We start from the raw sequence: 25,571 nt of genomic DNA, 5'->3' as shown, positions 1-25,571 counted from the left end.
TGGTGTAACTGGCAAATACTTCCCTTGGGGGAACTCTCGACTTCATCTACCCAGGCAGCTCTAAGTAGGAAAGCAATTTTATAAAATGAGTCAACTGACAGTGTTTCAGATAGAGGTGACCCAAGGTTTGGAGTCAGAATAAGAAGCTATTTGCCTACAGTTTTCTTTGACAGAGTCATGTATTCTTGATTACATTCAGGAGGCATTCCCTGGGTGGTTGTAATATTCCAAGCACTTTGCTAGGTGACAGTGAAAGATGAATAACACAGCACTTGTCTTTGGAGAGCTCACCATATAATAAAGAATAAATGTCCAAAGTAAAGTGCAAGGAAACTCCCAGAGTCCCTTCTGTGAGTAGAGTCTGATAAGCAATAAGGAGGACAGACTACCAAATTTTTCGGACTTTAAGATGCATTAGATCATAAGACACACCTAGGCTTTAGAGGAGGAAAATAGGGGGAAAAAATTAAAGGCAAAAAGTGTAAAATATGTAAAAACATAAATAACATAGGCGGCCAATGCCACAGTGAGCCAGGCAAGCTACATTCAGACTATAAGACGCACCCCCTTTCCCTCCCAAATTCGAGGGGAGTGTGAATTACAGTCCGAAAAATATAGTCAACACCACACAATAGCAAAACTTATTCTGTGCAGTCTAGTTGCCTTGCAATCATCTTTTTTGTCCCATTTGGGTTATTAAACTTTAATAATACTTGGTGTACTTGATAATCATTAACATGCATTTAATGCAGTGGCAACATTTTAGTTTCCTGACAAGTGTGTTTAATAACTATATCCTATAGAAAATGAGCAAAAAACTTGGAATCAAATCTTTTCCTTTTCCTGTAATCAAAAAAATCCCATGTTAAGGTTTCCAGTACTTCCCTTATTATTGTATTCAAGAGGTATTTCTTAAGTACCCACCACACACTGTGCACTGGTTTGACATTCATCTTAATCTTTTATCTGGAGAAATTAGGTAGGTTGTAAATACTGTAGGATCACAGCTTACAGAGTTTCCTTTGTCATTTTATCTACAAGTAAACTTTCAATTCCAGGCTATTTTTCTTTGAGCTTTTTATACTTTGGGATTCAAGCATTCAATACAGCACCAATGTCAAGGGTAGGGGATAAAAGTAGGTAAAGTCACAGTCACGGGCCCCTAATCTCTTTGTTGGAACTGTGTCCTTTTATCCCCCCACTGTCACTCTATCCAGGGGCCAGACGGAAGCAGGACACTTGATGAACACCGGCTGGCACAGCCCTAGCTGTGGAGTCTCTTACCAGGGCTGAATGGTATATGCCCTTCCCATCAGCAGTTTCCTTTTGATTTACCAGATTTTAAAACTGATTGGATATTTAGAATATTTGCTGAACGAACAAGGCTACTTTACAGTCACAGATCATCTCTGATACATGTGTGCATGAGCATGCTAACACACACAGACACATACACATTTCTCCACCCTTAAATTAAAGGCATGTGTTCACCAGGAAGGGGGAAGGCATATAATCAGCTTATATAATAAAGCACTAATAATAATCATAATAAAATTAAGTAATTTCATTTGGGAGGGTTATGTTTTTATCTGATATATATACCCAGCTGTAGCAGAATTGGTACCAGTTTCCATTTTAATAAATGACAGATTGCTGTTAAATTAGTTGGCACATGTTGTAAAACCTTGGAATGATATGTGGGTAGGCAAAGATAAACAAGGGAGTTTATTTCATATTGGTTCCACTTAATGAAAATTTATTTTAACTGAAGTTTGTTTTAAAAATCCTCCCTTAGGATCTGGCTATATGCTGGTGGGACTCTGTTTCTTAAGAGTTCCAACAAAGCTAGGAAGTAGCTTGCCAAGTGGACCCAATATAAGATTATCTATTTGGGAAACAAAGCAATGTATGCCTTTCATAAGTACACATGCAGTTTCACATTCTGTAATCTTCACAAAGGTATCTGATACCCAAGTGTCAGATTTAGATCGCTCTGTGATGGTGAAGCATTCTCACGGGAAGGAGCACAGATCTCCCCTAGCTTTGTGTAGGGGCAAATGTTAGAGATTTCTTATTTTATTTTATTTATTTATCTTTAGAGGGGAAGGGAAGGAGAGAAATATCAATGTATGGTTGCCTCTCATGAGTCCCCTGCTGGGAACTGGCCTGCAACCCAGGCGTGTGCCCTGACTGGGAATCGAACCACGATCGTTTGGTTTGCAGGCCCATGTTCAATCCACTGAGCTACCCCAGCCAGGGCAAATGTTATAGATATCTTGTCACCTTGCTTTCAGTTTTCGTTTAGAGATTCATTCTTAGCTCATAATAGTTTATACTAACCTTTGCAAATTCCAGTCTAAACCCCTGTGTTCTCCTCGTGGATTAACTAGGTACCAGTAGCAGTTCTCTTTTCTTTCAGTTTGTTTTCTTCTAGTGACGATTGGGCCCCCTGGGGAGTAAGTGACGTCCTTACCACAGGAGATGTTCTAGTAGGGGCTGGATGCTCCTGTTACAGGGACGATGCAGAATCCTACAGGAGCTGGACTAAGCCAAGTTAAGGCCCATTCCAGTCCTGAGTTTCTGTGATTCTTTTTTTTAAAATATATTTTATTGATTATACCATTACAATTCTATTCCCCCCTTTCATTCCCCTCCACCTTGCACACCCCCTCCCCTACCATTCCCCCCCTTTAGTTTATGACCTTGTGTCTCAAGTTCTTTAGATTCTATATTTCCCATACTATTTTTGCCCTCCCCCTATCTATATTCTACCTACCGTCTATGCTACTTATTCTCTGTACCTTCTCCCCCCTTCTCCTCCTCCCACTCTCCTGTTGCTAACCTTCCATGTGATCTTCATTTCTATGGATCCACTCCTGATCTAGCTGTCCTCTTGGTTTGCTTTTGTTTTAGGTGTGGTTGTTAATAACTGTGAGTTTGCTGTCCTTTCACTGTTCATATTTTTTATCTTCTTTTTCTTAGATAAGTCCCTTTAACATTTCATATAATAAGGGCTTGGTGATGATGAACTCTTTGAATTTGACCTTATCTGAGAAGCACTTTATCTGTCCTTCCATTCTAAATGAAAGCTTTGCTGGATAGAGCAATCTTGGCTGTAGGTCTTTGGATTTCATGACTTGGAATACTTCTTTCCAGCCCCTTCTTGCCTGTAAGGTCTCTTGAGAAAGCCCACGGGGAGGACAGGCTGATCAATTTTGAGCAACGAAACATGGTGGTAGCTGGAAAAGAAAGGCCACTCTGCAATAAAGGGATAAATTGAACCAAATTGATAATATCAAATAACTGTAAAGTATATATGGCTTCTACAGAAGATTTTTGTTTTACTTAACTTGAGCCTAGAGTCTTTGTCTTTAAGATGAAAACAATAAAAGTTAATATTCAGGATTGTAAACATTATTTTGATTTTTAATTCTAATTGCCACTTAAGTTGGGCATCAGAATAATTTTGATTGGACCTAACCCAGTTTATAGATTTGGAAAGTAGCTTTTGCCAAAGTAGACAACCTGGCCTTCGGGAAGTGTGGCTGCAGTTCCGACCTGGGTGTGTTTGCTTCCAAGCCTGCGCTCTTTGCTGCCATTTCACAAGTGCCTCAGATGGGGCTGGCTGTGCTCACTCAGCTTTCAGTCAATGGTTGTATGAAAGTGGACAGTGCCATAGGGACCCCTCTCTTCTCTGAACATTTGAGGGGACTTACCTCCTAGGCAACTGATCTGGCATATTTGCAGCTTCACTGCTATAGTGTCTCTTTCTCTTCTTTCCCGGATGCAGTCTGTGATGGTGTAGAAAGTACTGGCCTTAAAGTCACAGAGACCTGGGTTGAAATCTGTAGGTTTCTCCCTACAGTTTTGACCTGGGACAAGTAACTAAGTTATCAGAGCTTCCGTTTCCCTAAGAAAAGGCTATGATAATACTTCATGAAGCTGTTGTGAAGGCTGACTGAGATCTCATATATCAAGTGCTCAGCCCAATTCCTAGTCTCCTTCTCAGAGGAAGGAGAAGATGTGTCATTAAGGACCACTGAATCTCGTAAATAATATAAGATGCATATTAATTGTAATTTTTTTCAAAGGTATAATCTATTTTATATCAGGATTGTGTTTATGGAAAGAAAATGTAGAGGGCTGGTTTGTTGAATACTCTGAGCCACTCCATAGAAGGTCAAGTCATTGCTTCACAGAGTGGGGGCCAGTGACAGTCAAGCCCCATGGCGCACTTTGGGGAGGGACCACTTGCTTCCCGCCCTTCTAGAGTTGAGCTGGCCGTTGGGCCCAGTCCAGATGAGGCATCCTGTCACCCAGAGCGACATTTCCCTCTATCCTCCTCTCTTAAGTGCCTTTCCAAACATTTATAAAAAAGTCTGTTCATACCCTTTTTGATCATGTGTTTTTATTTTCTATGAAAGGAATTTTTCAAATTCTCTTCAATATAAATTTCCAAGGGATGGTATCTTTCTGAGTGGTTTCAAATGAAATAATCAGTGTTGATATTGGACATGTCCACCTCAATTGCATAAACCCGGCTCTCCGGAAAATCTGAGATGACTTTGCCATTCCTCTGGGATGGTCCAAGATGTAGAAACTTTTGGCAGGTATGTTTTTCTTCCTCCCCCAAATGGGATGCCGAGGGTGCTGGCGGTACCCACAACAGCTGTACTGGTACTGTTAATTATCAATGTGCTTATTTCAGAGAGTACATGAGACTCACGTGTCCTTTTTTGGCTGCTTGGAATGAGGAATTGAGACACCTAATCTGCATGTCCCTTCCCTCGCCCATGTTAGCAGTCCCTACACCACAGAAAACAGCTAGAACAGGGCCCGAAGCTGGGAGGGCAGTGGGAGTGGCCCCTAGTAAATCACCATAGTCTTACTGATGCTTCAGTGAGTTAGATGAGGAAGACAAGATTTGAGACAAAGTGGGGACCTGAACAATATGAACTGGCCATAGATAGAAAATACAAAGCAGACAGTTATTTTGGGATTGTTGACTTAACAAAAGAGGGCAGGAGGTTTCGGGGGGGGATTTCTCCTCTAATCCCTGTCGTTAATTAAGCAGCATTTCCCTAACCCATGTTGCAAAGCATTTTTAGGGACCCCCAGTGTCACTGCTGGTTAGTGGGGATCGGCATTGGTTGAGGTGAGACTGGATCCATCTGGTTGCAGCCCTGCCACTAACTGGTCCTGGCAGCTTTTCTCCCTTAGTTCCCTTATGTGGAAATTTAAAATTCTACTGTACAAACCTCTGATGTGTCCAGTTTTAAATAATGTCCGTAGCACTTTATTCAGCTCCAAATGTTTATTATGTGAATTGCCTGAGTGTCCAGAATATCTAAAGGTTCATAGAAATAAAACTCTTTGCTTGAAAGTGTATTTCCTTCCATTAGTAAACACACCTGGTTTTTATTTCCCACTAGATACTCTACTACACTTTCTCCATGAAAGAGTGATTTTCCTCTTTCAGCTGTATTTTAAAAATAGACAGAGAAAGAAATCTCCACTGTTGTAACGCTGCTGTCAGGAGCCACGCGTCACACCTTTGTGCCCTTAAAGTGTAAGAAGCTGGGTTACGTGGTGGGCTCCACGCCACCCCTTTAAAGCTCTGCTGACAGGAGTGATTCTCCCGGGCCTCTGCCCAGTGGGTGTGCTCCTGAATTTATTTATGCCCTGGCAGATGTGGTGGATAAGCGACTCTGTTTGTTTGTTTGTTTGTTTTTCTGGCTAGCCATACAACAAACATAAAAGTAGCCTTTTACCAGGAACCTGGGTTTGGGGAAGTTTTACATTTGCAGCTTTGATTAACTATTCTCGCTAGTCTTTGGTCCCATTACTCGACAGGTCCTTGTAGAAAACCAAGCTAAATTCACCTGTAGGCTCCTTGAATTCAGTGCGTCATGCTGCGTGTTCATGTGCTAGAACATGAATGACACAGTGAAAAGACCCTACATGAGGGTTATAAGTGACATGCAACACTTTGTCATTTTACTAGAAATGCTTGCAACATTCGTCCCCAGCAGCTGTAATTACTACCAGGCTCTCTGCTCCTTTAAACTGCAGAAAGTCACTGCATTTGGTATGCTCAGGAAGCCCATGAAATGGATTTTCATTTGTGTATGGTAAAATTAATATGATCACTGATAACTGCAACTAATATTTTCAGCGTATTATTAAAAAGTCAACAGAACATTAAAAAATTGCTCAATATACATGGCTTAGAGGCCTACTGTGTACACAGCAAATCGGGTTACAAGAGACCTGGCACGGCAGAAAAGGTGGGTGAGCCTGAGGTGGGGAGGGAGTGCACGCGCTTGAGAAAAGGCACAAGACAAAAGTGGGGAGAAATAATGGGTTTAATGGGTTGGCCAAAAAGTTTATTTAGTTTTCTTTCCCTATATACAGTTCCTCTATTAGTGCTTAGTTGTCTTTAACTTCCTTCAAAACATTTTTGTTAGACTGTATTGTGACAGTTGTCATATCAGCCTGCATTTAAAAAAAATCTTCTCAAAATTGGTGAATTTTTGTGCAGCCATTTTAATATATTGAAGATGAAAGAAAATATGCAACATGTTCAGTGTAGTATACTTTATTATTTCAAGAAAGGTAAAAATGCAACTGAAACACACAAAAAAAGGGTTGTGCCATGTGTGGACAGGGTGCTGTGACTGAGCGAATGTGTCAAAGTGGTTTGTGGAGTTTCCTGGTACTACTGACATTTTGGCCAAATATTCCTTTGCTGTGGGGCTGTCTCGTGCACTGGAAGATGTTCAACAGCGCCCTTGGCCTCTACCCACTAGAAGCCAGCAGCCGGAGATAGCTGGCGTATTCAAAGTATCCATATCAATAAAGCTATTGGTGAAAATGAAAAATGTGACTTTAATTTTACGGAAAAAACCATATGGACTTTTTAGCCAACCCAATATGTTGTTTCACAAAGCACTTCCTGGTGTCCTTCACTTTAAGTACTTTAGAAAAAGATGCATTTGTATTTTCAATCGTTTTCTCTTGTCAACCATCCTTTGGCAGGCTTAGTCACAAAGAATGAGAATGGTGAAGACTCCCATGGAGTGGTTTTTGTAAGTCAGTGTGTAGATGTTCAGACAGCCCCTGCAAGTCCGATTTTGTGCTACACGGGAAGCTTCGGCAGCAGACATGCTAAGGCAGGAATGGAAACACTGAGAATGGCAAGGGGGAAGGCTCCGGGCCAATGGAAGGCTGCCCGTCAGCAGGTGTTGGTGGAGGACACTCTCTTATGTGTTGGCTACCTGATGAAATCATCTTTGGGAAGCTGGTACTTTCCATTGTTAACCATTTTTGAGTCCCAGAATTTTTGCTTAGAAACAAGTGAAATTACCCAGCTGTGGGTTGCACTCAAGTCATCACATATGACAGTTTGTTTTTAAAGTACATAAAGTGGTTCCTCTGTTTATCTTTATAATTCTGAGAATACAGTAATTTAATATTCTGAGAGCATAAGTTAAGTCAGCTGAAACCTGTGGACTCTTCACAGCGGACATTGTGGAGTAGATCATAAAAATAAGGCAGGTGAGCTTATTTTCCAGGTAAGAGTAGTGTGGCCTAATACTTTAGCACTTTGTAGAGGGTTGTTCTGACGAAAACAATACTTATCCTCCAGATTCCTACCCCTCAGAGGCTATGTCTCTTTCTTTTACTCCTTTAAAATCATCTCACATCTGTCTCACTCAATCCCCTTGGGGTTGGTGGTGCATGGCCCACTTTATTCTCTGGGTCCAATTCTGTCTCATATAATTAACTTTCCTGTCCCCAAGATGTCTTCAGTAACCAATTCCTGGCCCTTTAAGAATGATTTTTATGCAATATGGGAGAAGAAAGTAATATTAAATTCCAAAATAACATCTAACTGCATTGGCTGAAATGTTATGACACCATTTTAAAGAAAGAAATGTAGTTCCATCAAATTATATAGCTCTTGAAACCTGGCTCTTGGGGTATATGGTTTAATTGGTAATCTAGCATAAAGTAGCCCTTTCTGACCTCGTGAACCACAAGAAAATCCAGTTCCTTTCACCTTTAATAAAAACTCTGTGGGGTACTGTAAGTTGGTTTTTGTAGGGCATACATAAGAAGAAACACATGCACAATTAAATACACAATGAAAAAGAGTATTTAGAGTTTGGTCGAGTGGGTCATGTGTGGGTTTCACAATATATTCTGCCTTAAGTTAGTTTACTAACTTTTAACTTAGCACTCAATTAAATTGGCAGATTTTTTCCCCTCATCCAAAGTCATATTTAAATAACCAATTGCAATCACCATCCTTTGCCAAGCTAGAAAATGTTATTTCCTACATTTTGAGAAAATATATATCTTGAGATTCTTTTCTCTTTACAATATTCTGCCCCACTTCCCTTCTTCCTACATCCCACATTAAGGTTTAATTCTTAAATCACTCTGAATTTTGGAAAAATGTCCAGATTTCCCTCCCACATATGTTTTAGTTTTCTGAATATTGCACACTAATGAAAATTCCCTGTGCATCTGTAGTAAATAAATCTTTGAATTGCTAATTGTTTCAGATTAACCTCATAGATCTTTAGCAGCTGTCTTTAAGTCATTTTCAGCCCACAAATTCAGACTGTTTATTTCTGGGTCTTTAATCATAAACCGTACACATGCACAGAGGTCAGGGTGTCTTGTGGGGGCAGTGATGGCAGCATCAGTATCTGCTGTGCATCCCGGGGGGCAGGTCATCCTTTATCTCCTCCTCTCACCTTGTATTAGTAATCTCGGGCTGCCGTAACAGATTGATAAGGGTGGTTTAAATGACAAAAATGTATTTTCCCCTGGGTCTGGAGGCTAAAAGTTTAGAAGTCCACGATCAACATGCCAGCAGGACGGAGTTCTGCTGACGCATCTCTCCGCACGCTGCAGACGCCACTTCTCGTTGCGTCTTCACATGGCCCTTCCTCTGTGGGTGCTCCTCTGGCATCTCTTCCTTTTCTTGTAAGGACACCAGTCCTATTAGATCAGGGCCCCACCCCTATGACCTCATTTAACGTTTGTTATCTCCTTAAAGGACCTATCTTCAAATGCTGTCACATTGAGGGGTTAGAGCTTCAACATAGGACTTTGGAGGTGGGGGACCCAATTCAGTCCATTACACATCTTTAGGCTGATGCCTGATGTCTCCCATTCGACCTGCCCTATCCCTTTTCCCCTTCTCTCCAGGTGCTCGGCGCTGAGGGATACTCATCTCTTGTGTCCTCTAGCTGTGGTCTCCAAGGCCCTCTAGCTTCTACTAGGATTTGGCCAGTGAGGTGGCTACACTGGCAAGAAATGGGAAAGAGAGGAGCAGACTGGGTCTCAGTATGTATTCCCCTGGCCCCGTTCCTGAAGGGCTGATACGGGCTGGTGTGTCCCCTGAGCAATTCTTAACTATTATTCCCCCTATGTCAGCTCTAGGCACTCACCTGTCCCCAGTGCAGGGATGGGTTGTTTATTGACTCAACACTATCCTTCCAGTTTCCCTTCACCATGCCCTGGTATCAAATTAACTGTTGCAAGGATGTCACCTCTGTATGGAAGTGGTGTTTCCAGGGCAGCAGCGACTCACTGTCCAAACCATTATCTCAATCCAGTGGACCTCCAGAGGGCCCCTGAGCAACTTCACGGTCCTCCAGAGTATCATTGTCTGCAGATGTTGCCAGAATCAAATGGCTTGGGGCCATGCTTCTGAGCGAAGTTTTGTCGGATTGGGATTTCTGGGATAGGGGGGCTTTGAGGTCAGAACCTATGTCCCTTCCCTTGAGGACACTTAGGACAGGACCTGAGTTCTGATTCTACAAATCTGAAGAGAACTTGGAGGCTGATCTGTTCTTAGATCCTAATGCCAAGCTTCAGTGAACAAGACATTGGAGTTTCAGCTAAAAACAGTAGAGTCAGCATGAGCCCTCTTGCTGCCCAAAAGAAGGGCTGCTGGAAGGGCTAAGGGCTCAGGCTTTGGTTCCAGTTGGATTTTGACCTCTGGCTCTGGCATTAGTGAGCATTTCTGAACCTGTTTGCCCACTTGTAAAATGCTGATGGTGTTGACTCGAATTGTGCAGAATAATGTTTGGACAGTGCTCAGAGCATAGTGAGTTTCTGTAAATGTTAGCCTCTGTTGGGTTTAGTGTACAATGGACCTTCTGTGTGTAAAACCCCTCTTGATCCTAAAGGAACATTATTTCTTAAGAATTGATCCGATGTTTTCCCTCCTGATAGAAGAATGAATGTGTTTGTTTTTGTTTATAGAAATAATACATGGTTTTCTGGCCGACGGTATGTAAAGAAAATAAAAAACTTTCCTAATCTTACCAAGTAGTGTAGTTTCATTACATTGTCACTTCATGGTAGCTGCATGCATAGGACTTTATGTACATTTACTTCTTTACATACACACACACGTTTTTTCTAAACTGAGACCGCACTCTATCATTTTGTACCCTACATTTGTCACTGTGTCATGGACATAGAAGGACTGCCTGGATGTTTTCTTACTAAATATTCTTCGAAAATTGAATTGGTTTTTAAAGAGCTTTTCTGACTTTATAGGCAGGCACAGTCATAATCTTACACAGATATACACAAATGCCGTTGTGCTGGGTGTGCTTTCTCACTGTTTTGTGGCTCTTCATCTGTTATCTCGCATGGTGCCCTGTGAGCCAGACGGCTTTTTGCCTACAGTACAGCCGCTCGTGTGTAGTAGTTACATTTTGGCGATGAACTGGAGCCTTCTTCCTTCTCTGGCTATGATGTTTTGTTTCTGAAGTCTAGATATAAGTCAGCCACTAGAGTTTTTCAGTCCGGCCACCCACACCAGAATGAGGGACAGCTGCATCTAGGGATTGCCAAAGTATTGAACATAATCCTTGGTTTATTATGGCTGGGGGATTTTTGCATCTTTTTCTATGCTTCATGAATATTTTGACGGGCAAGTGACAGAAAGTAAACCAGGCCCAGCTGTCTCTGGTGAGAGCATCCAGAAGTTTCTGTTCTTCTCTCTTCATGAATTTTTCCTGTTCCAGTGTGATCATACTGCATTTTTTCCATGTTGAAGGACAAAAGGGAATCTGTGCTTGTGTCAGTCAAATTGTGTCATAAATATTCTGTTCCTTAAGGATTCAAGGTCAGAGACAGTATATCACAGATACTTCACATTCTTTGTCGTCTCTCTTGGCTCCATGACAACATCCCAGATACTTTTCCCTATTCCTAAGGCCAGAAAGTTAGGCCCTAGAAAGAGGAAAGGGTCCCTGCCATCTCTGTGTGACTTTGGTTCTCACTTCCTAATTATACAGTGATGAATTTGGTCCAGGTGTCCTCCGAGGTAGCATCTAGTTTTAAAATAGTAAAATTTTTCATGGGTTCAGCTATAGCTGTTCCAGAAAATGCTCTTGACTTAAGCTGCTTTCTCTATTTGCTCCCCAAAGACCTCATCTTATAAAGCCAGGTAGTCGCTATGTTCTACTTTGCTTCATTTGATTATTTTATGACCTTAGGAAAATCCTTTAGTTTATGCCAAGGTTTGGCCCAAAGAATGGGATTCCAGAAGGTATCTACTGTCAAGTGTGTTTGTAAATTACTTCAGATTGTGGCGCCCTCTTAGAGTTTTCCAGTGACCAACCACTTATGAAAGACTCTTAGAAGTTCTGCAGTAAGGCAACCTGTTTATTTTTGCTAAACTCAGAGTTTTCAAACATATTTGACCTTGAATTCCTTTTATTTCTGGTAGCATCTATTAACACCCATTCGTAATTTGTGCCCACACCAAGCACAGTGGAGACACAGCTCTAGAAGGAATTTATGGTTCCTAATTCTGCCACTCACCATATGATCTTGGGATACATACAAAACCTCTTGTCACCTCATGTTCCTCACGTGTCAAATGAGGGTGCACAGTAGCACCCCCTTCGTGGTGAATGTAAATATTTAAAGCAGTATTAAATGACTATGGTGATTTATGATTAATAATATGACAGTACTGGGGTCTGGCTATATAAGTTCCAATTTTGTCTTTCCTCTTCCTGGCTGTATGACCTTAGGGACATTACTGGACTTCTGTAACTCAGTTATTCATCTGTATGATACAAATTGTACCATTCTCTCAGGGTTATTAGAGGAATTTATTCAGATTCATGGAAAACATTTAGAATTGTGCTTGGTGCATGACGGGTCCCTAATAAATGTTAGCCCTTATTATTGTCATCATTGGCACTCTTGTTACTTCTGTGACTGTGGCAGGTGGAAAACAATTATTTTAGTTTTTTTTTTACTGAGATAAAATTGACATATATTAGTTTCAAATGCATGACATTAATGGCTCAGTATTTGTATATGTTGTGAAATGATCTCGCTAGTGAGTCTAGTGAACTTCTGTTACCTCACATAGGTACCAACTTTTTTCTTGAGATAAGAACTTTTAAGATCTATTCTTTAAGCAACTTTCAAATAAAGAATACGGTATTGTTAACCATAGTCACCATGCAGTATATTACTTGGATTATTTTAGTTTCTAAAAGCAGCTCCCATTACCTCAAACACCAGCTTAAATCCAGCATGCTATTAAAATAGCATCACACTCCTCCTGCAAATACTTGATTCTGCCTTGTTGATTTTGATCTTCTCTTCACCTCGAGTCTGTGATCCTTGTCTTCCATCATTTGACTTTGTCACTTTTTCTGTCTGTGAACAGGGACGGAGAGGCCTGGGCTCTGTTTTCGTCTGGGCATCGGGAAATGGCGGAAGGAGCAAAGACCACTGCTCCTGTGATGGCTACACCAACAGCATCTACACCATTTCCATCAGCAGCACAGCCGAGAGCGGAAAGAAGCCTTGGTACCTGGAAGAGTGTTCTTCTACCCTGGCCACCACCTACAGCAGTGGAGAGTCCTACGATAAGAAAATAGTAAGTACCCTTTGCATGCCTGCCATGATTTATTTAGCTGTCTTTCACTTTGACATACAGAGGGGAAATCACAAATTTATATGCACAGGTAATATGTGGAAATAGGAAGTCCTATTAGCTGATTACTCAGCACAAGTGTTTGGAAATGTTACTATTTTGTTGAAAAAGCCTCTCCAGGTCATGACATTCCAGCATTTAATATGGCCTCAGACACGATTAAGCTTCAGTTTTATTGAGAACAAATGAATGGTCCACTTTCACCTGGTGATTTGCTGGCACAGAAGGGACCGGAACCTAGCTCTGACTCTCCGCTTCAAGCCTTTGTCCTTGTGTCCCCTTACTGTCTTCAAGGTTTATCTTCTATGCTTTGGTTTCCAAAGACAGCTAGAGTGAAAAGCGAAAGTACATAAGGAAACCCGGAATTCCATGTAGACCCTTTACTGCACATAAACCAGTCCTGTATAAAAGGGGACTTTCCTAATATCTTCTCACAAACTTTGTTGCCTGAATGAAAGGCACAGAAGTCCTGTGTGATCCGCTCCCTAACGTGTCTGCTCTCCAGGCAGAGAGCAAAGCGATCAGTAAGAGTTCAGGTTGCAGGACTAGCCTGTGCTGGTTTCATTGGGTGTTGAACCATTTGCTAGCTAAGTAACTTTAGACACATTACTTAATTTTTCTGTCTTAATGCCCTTATTCGTAAAATGGAGACATTTAATAGCACATAGCTTCTTGAGTTATTACAGACATTATGAGGAAGCAAATAAAAAGTACTTTGCATACTACCTGACTCATATGTGTTCAAGAACGGTCTGACTTTGGGGCTTCTCAGCCCTGTGCTGCTGACTCTAAATGTCAAACACCTTTTTACTTCGCTCTTATCCTGATCATGGCTTTATAAGCTGTCTTGGGATTTGTCTTCCCAGAGCAGAGTTAAGCTGCTATACCTGTCACCCTTTAGCATTTAGCCCAGACCTTGCCGTCAGCTCTCTTTGATTCACGCAGGTATGGGTCACTCTGCTGATGCTGCCCTTGACTCTTCCAGGCAGTGATAGGACACTACCTCATTCACTATAATTCTTTACTCACATCCATGTGGATCAACTCCTGGTTATTATGTGATTTTATGTTTTATTTCTCAGTTATTTTTTAAGAACTTCTCTAGTGACATTTTGCAAATTGATTTGCATAAAATCTGCCTACCCCCATACAGATTCCCTCTGCCCCCATATTTCTTTAATTTCTCTGCAATAACTGGATGAAAAGATATACACATGGGTCTATCCATCATCATCAGTACCTCCATCAATCATCAGTAAACATAACTCTACAATACAAATTGAAATATAGCCCTGGCTGCTGTAGCTCAGTGGATTGAGCGCCGGCCTGCGAACCAAAGGGTCGCCTGTTCCATTCCCAGTCAGGGCACATGCCTGGGTGGTGGGCCAGGTCTTCAGTTGGGGGCACATGGGAGGCAACCACACATTGATGTTTCTCTCCCTCTTTCTCCCTCCTTTCCCCTCTCTCTAAGAGTAAATGAAATAAAGTCTTTTTAAAAGAGTGTATTTTCTTCTTATAAAAGGAGAAAATACAGAGATGAGCAAGGTTTCAAGTTTTGTGGCTTTCTTAATAGGAAAGTGATCCTCTGATGTGTCTGTTACCTTTTTTATGGAAATGTTATAATCTAGGGATGTTCCTTCAGCTTTCAGATATGAAGACCTTGTTTCCCAGAACTAGTCGACCTAGATCAATGTCCACTAGTAATGAGTCATGTCAGTCAGTTCTGTATCATGAAAAGCCTGATGAAAACTCTCTGGAATGAGGGTTCTCTTCTAGTAACTCTCAGGTCCGAAGGCATCTTAAGACAAACTCACCATTGCCTCTAAGAAAATATGCCCATCTAGTCCAGTTTATCCCTACAGGCTGATTACTGGTGGGGGTGGGGGGAGGGAGGTAAGTTCCACAATGGTCTTCTTTAAAGGAAACTTACAGTCCAATAGACAAAATATTGAAGAGGAAGGCTTGCTTAAGTCCCAAATGGACACATGTAGACAGAGGGACTCCAAAATTGCTGCAATGAGATTTATTAGACTTGACCTTAGACTTGACCTTTCTGGTCCCTTCATCACTATTTGACATGATTGTGTGGTAGCTTTTATGACACCATGACGGGTGGTCATTTAGGATTGTGCCATGACTAGACATACTGACCCACGTGGTGGTCCAGGATAGGACTGGAGAGGGAAGGTGGAGCCCATGACATGGTATCCTTGACTCAGGTTCTGTGCTTTACTTTTCCCTAGTTACTGCTTCTGATACCAAAACCTTTGACTCACTGTATATATTTAACTTTACTTGTTTCTGCATCTTATTTAGTCTTTCTCAATTTCATTGCAGCAAATTGTTAGGTAATGTTCTTTATCTCACTCTTAGATTCTCTTATTTTGCCTGAATATCCAAATTATGCACGACTGGAGAGGAAATTCAATAGCTGTTTCAAGCTTTGGTCTCTAGCTTCAGACTGCTCAGTGGCCAAGCATCCTTCACAGAGTCTTGATTTCTTCATCTGTCGAGGGGAGGTAAAACCAACACCAACCTCACAGATTTTCGTGAAGAGAATGAGCAGTAGAGTGTTGGTATTTGCACAGCACATAGCACAGTGAGCCCCTGCCTAAGTCATTGGAACTTTCTGCATCTTGGGAGGCTAGGGTGGTCATTATTTTAGTTATTGTAGACAGAGGGGGCTTGTTGTACCTCCATTTGTCCAACCCCCAAAATACTGCAAACCATTCCCCACCCCGTCCCATAAAGAAGGGCACTTTGATTGCGAACATGTTAACAGTTTGAACATGAATAGAGTTGGCAACAACATCAGCCTTTTGTGGTCCAGCTGACCCCTTTTCCTTCTAGATGTCAGAATGACAAATTGTCCTCTGTTGCGCCTGAGACCTTTTCTTCATCAGGCTTTGAACCAGGAGCCTGCGGTCCCTTGGAGATGCTTGCATCCTGTTAGTGGCGTCTGTGATTGAGTGTTCCAGGAGTGGCAGTGTATCCCTTTGTACTCAGGGCTCTCTTCCCTGGGTCATTCATTTTCTTTGTCATTTGTAGCTTCTGCAGAAGAGCACACTTGTCATTTCTCATTCATAGAACACCTTTGTGATTTGAACCAAGGCAGCTGCTGAGGATCCAGAAGAGAGGAAGCAGCTCCTCTCTGCTTCTGGGAAAGCACGTTTGTTAAATAAATTTGACTTGTCCTCAATACCCTTTCATGGTGTGCAAGCTGGAAAACCCTGCCCTGGGTTTCGAAACACACCTAAGTCTCCATCTCTTGGTTTCCTGCCACTACTATTTAGGATTTGTGGATCTTGGTATTCCATTCACGCTTTAACAGATCAAATCAGGGACAGCCATGTATCTTGTTACAGCAAATGAATCACCCCAAACATCCAGATTACTACAATAAGAAGCTCCTCTATAAGCTAAATAGAAGCCAGTTGATATGAATTATAAAGCCATTATTTTGAAATAATGTTTATTAACAATATTGTATATGTGTGATTTCACATTGAACATTTTTGTTCAACATATTTACCCTTTTACTGTGCCCCTGGCCCTACCAGTGTGTATATCAAATGGATTGTCTCATCATGTCCTCACAACCCTATGCAGGAAAATCCGGCATTTTCCCTCCTTTACAGATGAGAACACTAAAACTTTAAAAGTTAAGAGAAATACAACCAGTAAGTGGTAGAGCCCGGATTCCAGCCAGAGTCACGAAGACACCCCAATCCCATTTTATGACCAATGTGCTGTCATGCCCTGGGCACTTTTCAGGGACATACAGTATGTGGCTACCTGAAAAATGGTGTTTTGGGGAAAGTGGGGGCTTGGTGGTTGGCCTCTTTTGGGTGCCTTTCAGAGTGCTTTTAAAAAGTATTTGGCCCAAAAATAAAAAAAAATAAAAAAATAAAAAAAAGTATTTGGGATATATGTGTCCATTAATTTTTACAACTTGGCCCACTTATTGTGAATTTTATGCCAGTGAGCCTTTTCATAAGCCCCTCACACACCTGGCCCTCCTGCAGCAACGTAAAACTGTGCAAATCTGAGGTGCTCACTCCTGCGACACAGTGTCAGCATCAAACTGCCCAAGCATTCGCCATTTGTGTGGCATTCCGACCGGACTCTCCTGTGAGGAGCGGAGTCTGTTTGGCCAGAAGCCACTTCATTTATTATGACTGTTCTCAAATTTCACCTCAGACACGGTGTTCGCCCTCGCCTGCCCCAAAACAGCGGCTCTTCCTTCCCTGTGCTCTGCTTTTAGCCCATCGAATTTTCTTTTTAGTATCCTCAGAGCTACTTAACATGAGATTATACATTTTGGTATTGACTGTTTTTTCACGCTAGAATGGGAACTACTTGAGGCTGAAGACTTTGTTTTGTTCCTTCTAGAGCCTGAGCTTAATAAATAATCAGGCATAAGTGACTAATCAGACATGGGGGAGGACGGAAGCTTCGGGGATTTTATACAGCCACAGGAAGACAGAGAGGTGTTGTATTTCTTTAAGAGAAACTCCTTCTACTGATGGATGGGTGGTGAGAGGCAAAGAGTATTTGATAATATGCTTAGCATAGAAAATTGCCTGGAGTCAATTCTCTATCTTGCTACAAGATAAAGCTGTACGTATTACCTTTCTTACTGTCAAAGACCATTTAAGATCCAGTCTATAACCCTTCACCACATCCCGAAATTTCTGCCAAGTTCTGTTTTGGAGATAAAGCTCCTCGCTCTTCCCAATCACTCCCATCATTAAATTATCTCTTTCCTTTGGGACTAGTTAAGCCTTTGCATTTTTTTTCCCCTGTAGTAATTTGGCTCAGTGATTGGAATTCGGGGGCCGTGGTATTCCTCCTGGGATGGGTTTCATGAGCCAAGGTTGAGAGAATATATGCTCTGTTCAACCCTCCCCTGATGTCATTTTATTCATTTGTGTTCAAAACAGACTTGCTGCCTGGGGTATCTCAGGGTTGGTCTGCACCTCCGATTCCATGTGGAGGAATTATAGTATTGCTTTTAATGTTCCTCGGCAGCTACACATCTCCTTTTGCAGAAACATCGAGGTCCCTTCCCTGCCCTCCGCCCCCCACTACTCAATTCATTATTCAAGTAGAGTCAGTACTCTAGCATCCCTCTGTTTCTCCTTCTGGTGCAGGAAAAGTTCTTACTTCTCGTGAGTAGAAGACTAGCAAATCCAGCTGCGTTTAGTATGTCTGGAAGTTTGATACATATTCTCCCGATATATATATATATGGGGGGGGTGGAGAGAGAGAGAGAGAGAAAAGTTCCTGGAAAGTTCTGATTTGGACTGTGGCAGGGAGGAGAATCACGGTGCCTGCTTGTTGCCTTGGGCTGGGGTCCCAGCTTCTGCCATCATTGCTGGTGGTGGTCTGGAACTGTCACCCTTGCTCTCACAGATGACCACACTCTTTACTCTGCTTCTTTTCCCCCTGTCATTTCAGGATTTAATACTTCACCACTTACCAGTTCTCCAGTAGCTGTGCCTTCTCGGGCAAGTTCATCTCTCCAAGCCTCCATTTCCTAAGTTAATGAATAGTATGTGTTCCTTGGAGCATTCTCATGGTATTAGATGTACTTTTATATACACATACAAGCACACACACATACACACCATGGCCTCACCCTTTGTAAGTTGCTCGTGGTGGTAGCTTTAGAAGCAGGACAGCGAGTGAGAGCAATAGCAGCTGTGGGAGGGGTTGCCCTACCTAATTTAGCCCCTGGCTTGTATACATACATAAACTCGAATGATTTTTGTATGCTGCTTGTAAGTTTGTGTGAGTTCTGTTCAGAGAGTCAGTAAAGGACTGACCTTGCCATCTTTCCTGATAAGTGGGAGAGTTTAAAGTGTAGAGGAAATAAGTGCAAAGGAGCTTGACTTTAGCCATTCAACTTAGCAAATACTGTGCCTTTGCTTCGTGCCAAGTGCTGGGCAGACATTATGGAGATGCAAAAATGATGTAAGGGAGTGTCCTTCTTTAGTGATAGTCGCCTCACATTTGTAAGCAAAACCTTACTTTTACTCTTTAACATTTACAGATTCTCATCACAACACAGGAGTGGCATGTTGTGTGGGCTTGTCAGTAACGATTGAATTTTACACCAGTCTCTGTGACTCCAGCGAGCACAGAAAGCATTAATTGGTCCACAGTTCCTTTTTATTTTGCTGGATTTTAATAAATCAGCGTCTTGTGTTTTATTCATTGACACATTTAAGATTTCCTTTCTCTCCTTATCATTCATCGCTGTGTCTGAAACAGCGTTTTGGTCACATTTCTAATCCAAATGAAAACCAACACCAGAGACAAATTCAACCTAATAGACAGTATTTTAACTCATTTCATGTTTTAAAACTACCTGTTCGGTTGCTCTTTTACCAGGTATGAGACAATGTGGCACCTTCAAAATAAAACAGATCACAAGATATGACGGAGCTAGAAACTCTTAACTGGAAGGTTGCTGTAAAGGTCTGTCACTTACAGCCAAAGTCAGTCTGAACTTAGATTCCCCGGAGAATTACATCAACAGGCTAGAATAAAAGATTCAATCAGCTCAAGTAATGAAATGTGAAATATTAGGAAATAAGAGCTTAGGATGAGAAAAAGTGGTGGTTCTCAGAGGAAGCGGACGGGACCTGAACAATACCCACCCCTTCTCCCCAGAGAAAGATGACATCCCTAACTTTGTGGAGTCCAAAAAACCATCTGCTGCTCCTCCCAGGACAGGCTGAAAATCTAATTTGCTGATCAGGACAGCTTTGATCTGGCTTGGGGGCCTGGTGTCACCTCCTGTTTTCTTCAGTCTGATGGACAGAAATGATATTTTCTTGAGCCATCTGAGAAGTTCTGAGGAGGAAAATTCTGTTTCTGATTTGGGTGGTGAATTGAGGGAATTTGGAGTGTGTAAGCTGTGCCACCGGGCTTGAAACCAGATTCTGAGACATTCTTTAAAATGGGATCTAAACTGAAAGTGCTTTATTGTTCCCTTTTCACGTACAGAATCCCTGAACTCCCGGCCCCGTGATGTGGACCAAGTACAACTTTTCTTTAAATTACAGTGTCAGATCTTGTATGCATTAGTTATGATTAATGGGGTTACCCCATGTGGTTCCAGTTTTCGGGACATCATTTTTCTTGAAGATTGCATGCTCCGTGGTGGTCTTTGCCTTTTCTTTCTAAAGATAGACATGAAAATTCCCTGATACGGTGGCTTCTCCTAATGATGAAAACCCTGCCCTAGATCTTTCTGGTAATTTACACCTAAATATCTTTACCACTGACAGTAACTTCCTCTTGAAATGACCCAGCTGGAATTGCCACTTAAGGCAGGAGGAGAAGGGAGTGAGGATGTTTTTATTTCTTTTCTCTCCGCTCCTTTCAACCTTCCCCCTCTCCATCACCTTCCTGTTTCACTCCCTCTCCAACTCCTGCTCACTCTTCAAGTTTCCTGCAGTTAAAGTGCTTGGAAAAAAAATAAAAGCACAATGCCGATTTGAAATTCTGCAGGCTTGCCTCTATCAATAGCATTTACCACTAAATTGGTGTTTATATTTAAAGGCACTGAGTGCCTTTGTTTAAGTCTATTATTACGTATATAATTTAATATATAGGTGTCTGTACCTGCTGTCTCTATATAAATGGGGTAAATTCTGATGGCAAATCTGACATCCTAATATTTCTAGTGTTCATATTTGAGGTTGGCAGGAGATGGTTATTTATTAGACTCAAAAATGCTATCCACACTTGGAGTGTTTATTCTGGATTTGTTTCTGTGCATTGAAAGTGTCTGGTGCAGCTAAAGAATATGTAAAGTGAGCCAAGTGGGAAAACATCGTGAAAAATCTTGAATCCAGGCACAAGTCATTGAAAAAATAAAACTTGGCAAAGGAATGTGACCATGAGGGTGAGGTAAAATGGGAAGAATGCAGCATGGCCATCTCTCAACAACAGCGCATCTGAAAACATGGAAACAGGCTGCTTCTGGGCTGTTTCTGCATTGTTCAGGGATCAGGCCTTTGGAAAATAAGGCTGCAAATCTACCCAGGACTTCAAATGAAATAGAAATGCCTTTTTAAGGATCGAGCAGTCCCACCTCTGGGTATATATCCAAAGGAATTGAAAACAGAATCTTGAAGAGAGATTTGCACACCCTCGTCCACTGTAGCATTATTCACAATAGCCAAGAGGTAGAAGTAACCTGAATGTCTATTGACAGATGAATTAATCAAGAAAATGTGGTACATGCAGGCAATGGAATACTATGCAGCCTAAAAAGAAGGCAATCCTACAACATGGATGAAACTCAAGGACATAATTTTAAGTGAAATAAGCCAGTCACAAAAAAAAGACAGCTGCTATATAATTCCACCTATGAAGGTGTCTGGAGTAGTCAAACTCATAGAAGCAGAAAGCAGAATGGTTGTTGCTAGGCTTTCGGGGGAGGGGAGAATGGGGAGTGGGTCGAGCTTCAGTCATGCAAGATGAAAAGTTCTAGGCGCCTGTTGCATGGCAATGTGCATGCAGTTAATAACACTGTATTGTACACTTAAAAGTTGTGAAAAAAGGTAAATTTGGGTGATGTGATTTTACCACAATTTTAAAAATAAGACATGCCTTTACAAAGTCAACAATTAGAAATACAGCAAGTTGTTGAATGCAGGCGTGGGCAGGGCTCTGTTCACCCAGACAGGTGTAAGTATCCCAATGCCGAGGTTTAGAAGATGTCAGTAAAGTCTGTGAGTCAAGAAACATCCTTGCCTGCCTTCCAGACACACTGCCAGGGCTCCTGCACACCGTTCGGTTGCTTAGGACAAGAGTCCAAGGCTTGTCTCCCTTGTCCCATCACCGTATTTACGTGGCTCTGTATGTTTGTGTTTATAGTCCCACTTGAGTATTCGTCTCTGTCTGGTATGAATAATCTGATTACATTAGAGGTATCGAAGGAAGAAAGGAAAGGCAGTGAGAACTGATAGCCTCTTATGAAGCCCAGTCAGTCAGGTTGTCAGTCTAGATCCGTAACACAACTTAGAGTCCACTCAGACATCCGCATGTGACCCTGAGGAAATTTTTAGGGGAGGACTTGTTCCTAAGGCAGTAACTCAGCTCTTTCTTCCTGTGAAGAAATTTCTTTCCAAATCACCTCACCTTTTCAACGGGAGCACCGTAGTAAAACGGGACTTTGTTTTCAGCTGCCACTATCCTCCTGTGTCTTTCTGATGACCTTTCACCTCAGTGATCTGACCGGTAACACCCGGGAAACAGATTTGTTTTGATGCTGAAGAAAGCTTTACTGAAGTCCCCCAAACCGCGGTGAGGCCACCAGCTCACCTCACAAGCCACGTGCATTCCCAGCGGGAGTGATAGCAACCCTAAGTGGGCAAACGTGGATGCTTGTCAGGAAGAAGGGCTTTAGAACTTTTAAATATTACAGTGGTTTGCAAAATCTTGTCCCATAGTGTTTAATTTCTCTGAATATGTTTTTTTTCTTAGTGAAATAGTCACAGAACAAAGGCTGAGAAGCACTACCCTTGTCCATGGGACTGTTACTGAGCCAGAGCCGAAGTGAACTGGAGTCACGCCCACAGGGAAAAAAAGGATCTGGCTCTCACAGTTTGATTCAGGAAAACAGAGAAGTAGCTAATTTCCTCCTAGAATATGCCAGGGTGCCGCACTTAGTGCCGTAATTTCACATCGAGCGCACTGGGTTGAAGGCGGTGTTTTAGTATCTGTGTTAGGTGTTTGAGCGATCCTCGGTTCTTTCATGTAACATCTCTGTGGGTTCTAAGAAGTCTGTAAACAAATGGTCCTTCTACCGCAGAGCACACCTTTTGCTTCAAACCTGCGGCTCCCCCAACCGAACAGTTCGGGGAGAGCAGAGGCCAGACCGTGCTTTTACTCCTTGTGCTGCCAACATCTAACTCAGTGTCTGGGTGCTGGTTCAACATGTCTGGACTCTTAAAAATGTTGGGTAGTGAAAGAACTAGAGCTTTAACTAGATCTTGGACTAGGGTGAGGCGAGTGAGGTGTGTAGGGTGTAAGATTTAAGGAGAAACTCACCCAACCCATATGTTTCTGGCCAAAGGTCCCCCCCCCGCCCCCCCGCCGTCCAGTTTCCAAACCTCCCCTTTTCAAGGTTGATTCACAAAGGTGATTTACACAGGTGATTTTCTGGAAGTGATACGGCCATAGAAGCGCCAGAATAAGCAGTTCAAAACAACTATTTCAACACCCCTCCATTCCACTTTTGTGAATAAATTTCTTTCTACTTGCATGTGATTCACATTGACCCGAGAGCCCTAAAATTTCCCCTTCTGTCTTCTAGATCACTACGGATCTGAGGCAGCGGTGCACCGACAACCACACTGGGACCTCAGCCTCGGCCCCCATGGCTGCGGGCATCATCGCGCTGGCCCTGGAAGCCAAGTAAGCCTTTCTCTCCATATGTCTCCATGGCGACAGCCCCTTATCTCGCGGACCCCTCCCCTAGTCTATAACCCCTAGCACAACAACCCAGACAGAGTATGATCTTCCCAGTCCTAACTTGAAAACTTCAAAGATTAGGCTTAATTTTTTTTCTTATATTAAGAAAAAAGAGAACTTTTGGGGGGAGGGGTTTATACTCCCTAAAAAATCAAACTGTGTCATTACTGTATCGTGGAGTCATGTGCAAGCATGCCAGCTGGCTCCAGCACTGCTGCCTTGTGGAGGTTTTCATTGTAGTCTGGGAATGTTCCTGTGAGTCTCCGAGCGGCCAGCGCTGCCCACGTCTGCGCCCTTTCCCTGCAGAGCAGCGAGGCAGCTTGGACTCCAGGACAACAGCACTGCCACAGGCTCATTCTGGGGGACAGACTGTTTCAAGGTTATATGACAGGAGCCCAGGAGCAAGGACAACCCATTTACCTTAAATCCTCTAATGCACTCAATTCCGTGTTTAAAGGTCCCTTTAAAAGTTCCCCTTAGCTATTTGCAATGCGTCCCATCACTTCTTTTTCTAAGCACCAATAGATCAATTTGTCTGAACTCTTTGAAAACCCAATACAAATCTACATTCTCTCATTCTCGATTTCAAAATCCAAATGCCCCCCAAATGGAAAGTTCCTTTGCAAAATTAGCACCAAAACTCAGTTAGTGGCAAAGCTTGCCCTGATTTGATTTGAGGCTATGGACAGTCTTTTTTATTGTGAAAATGAGTATATTTCACTGCAGAAATATTAACACATTTGCTTATGAGGTGCTGGCTCAGACCCCATTGGAAGTTTGTGTAGTATACGCTGTAGACAAGACATCTGAAAAAAGTTTGAATTTGAAATATATCTGATGCAAGCACATTAGAAAAAGGATTGTGGGCCTGCCCTCTGAGGTCCTCCTTACAAGACAATCATAACAAAAAGGTATTGAAGTAAAGATGTTGAGTGTTTTTCCGAAAATAGCCTTGTACCCCTGCCCTAAGGAGGAATGGAAAGATGTAGAACAATAGCAGGTAACAGGAAAAGAATACAAGAAACGTAACTATACTCAGGTATTGCAGCAAAGAGGTACTTTTTTTCTCAGTACGCAGGTGGCCTCGCAACATTACAGCTGCCTCTCTGTAAGGCAGAGGGGCTTACGTTAAGGCACGTGGACCGTAAGAACTCCTTGGATGAGATAGGTAGACCAACACAGGCTTTGGATATGGGCCGTTTTGTCTTAGTGTATCTGAGCTGCTATCACAAAATGTAAACTGAGTAAGTAGCTTATAAACAACAAACATTTATTTCTCATAGTTGTAGAGGCTGGGAAATTTAAGATCGAGAAACCAGGAAGTGTCTGGTGAGAGCCCACTTTCTAGATGGCCTCACATAACAGAAGGGGAATTGGGTGTCAGTTTTCAGCATATGAGTTGAGGGTAGAGGCCGCAGATATTTAGACCATAGCAGGTGTCCTATCATTGGACTCGCGTGAATGCGTGGGCTTCTTTCTCTCTGGCAAGGTTGAATATTAAAACATTTCAACATCTCTTTCCAAGTGTTAAAAAAAAGTTTGAGGTTAGCAAGGAACTGGCTCTTGTCCTATTGAATTCTCACTTTACAACTTGTTACTGGACTGTTCCGACAGAAGTTTTGGTTAAGCGTCTGTGGTTTTAATTTGGTTATTGTCAATTGGATTTTTTTTTTTTAAAAAACTCGTCTTCATTCTGAAATCCTAGATTGTTTTTCCAGAATAGTTTCCTGTCCACACAATATTGAAGGAAAAATATCAGGAATTCTTCCTACACTTCTCCATTCCCTTCACCTCAAAAGGATATAATCTCAAACTTGGCATCCTAGCACCGTAACTGTGACTCTGTGATACCCAGTTCCTTGTGATGGTACTGCACACTAATATTTTTAGTGATTATTTTAACTGCTATTTAAATTAAAATGAAAAAATCCTTACTCTGCTCCTTAAGAGGCCCGTTCACTTGGAAAAGATCTAGCTGGGGCTGGGAACTCTGACAGGCTGCATCTGTTTTCTTTCCCCTTGCATTTTGAGCATTTTTTTAAGATTGATTTTTGCCAAAACTGTGATGGGCGGAAAGAAGGTC

The 25,571-nt window shown here is 42.0% G+C and overlaps 1 protein-coding gene across 4 annotated transcripts in view; it reads left to right on the top strand.

Annotated features, from left to right (window-relative positions):
* The window catches only part of PCSK5 (proprotein convertase subtilisin/kexin type 5), a 424,235-nt gene that overhangs the window by 165,591 nt on the left and 233,073 nt on the right, over window positions 1-25,571 (top strand). For all 4 annotated transcript variants that reach the window (XM_037030322.1, XM_037030321.1, XM_037030323.1 and 1 more), the window contains 2 exons: window positions 12,725-12,937; window positions 23,331-23,431. In XM_037030322.1, the coding sequence (XP_036886217.1) occupies window positions 12,725-12,937; window positions 23,331-23,431 (314 nt within the window). The remainder of the gene's footprint in view (window positions 1-12,724; window positions 12,938-23,330; window positions 23,432-25,571) is intronic.

Source organism: Sturnira hondurensis, unplaced genomic scaffold (assembly GCF_014824575.4).
Source record: "Sturnira hondurensis isolate 20B ecotype Veracruz unplaced genomic scaffold, ASM1482457v3 Scaffold0020642, whole genome shotgun sequence".
Taxonomy (NCBI): domain Eukaryota; kingdom Metazoa; phylum Chordata; class Mammalia; order Chiroptera; family Phyllostomidae; genus Sturnira; species Sturnira hondurensis.
This window is presented reverse-complemented; position numbering and strand designations above follow the sequence as displayed.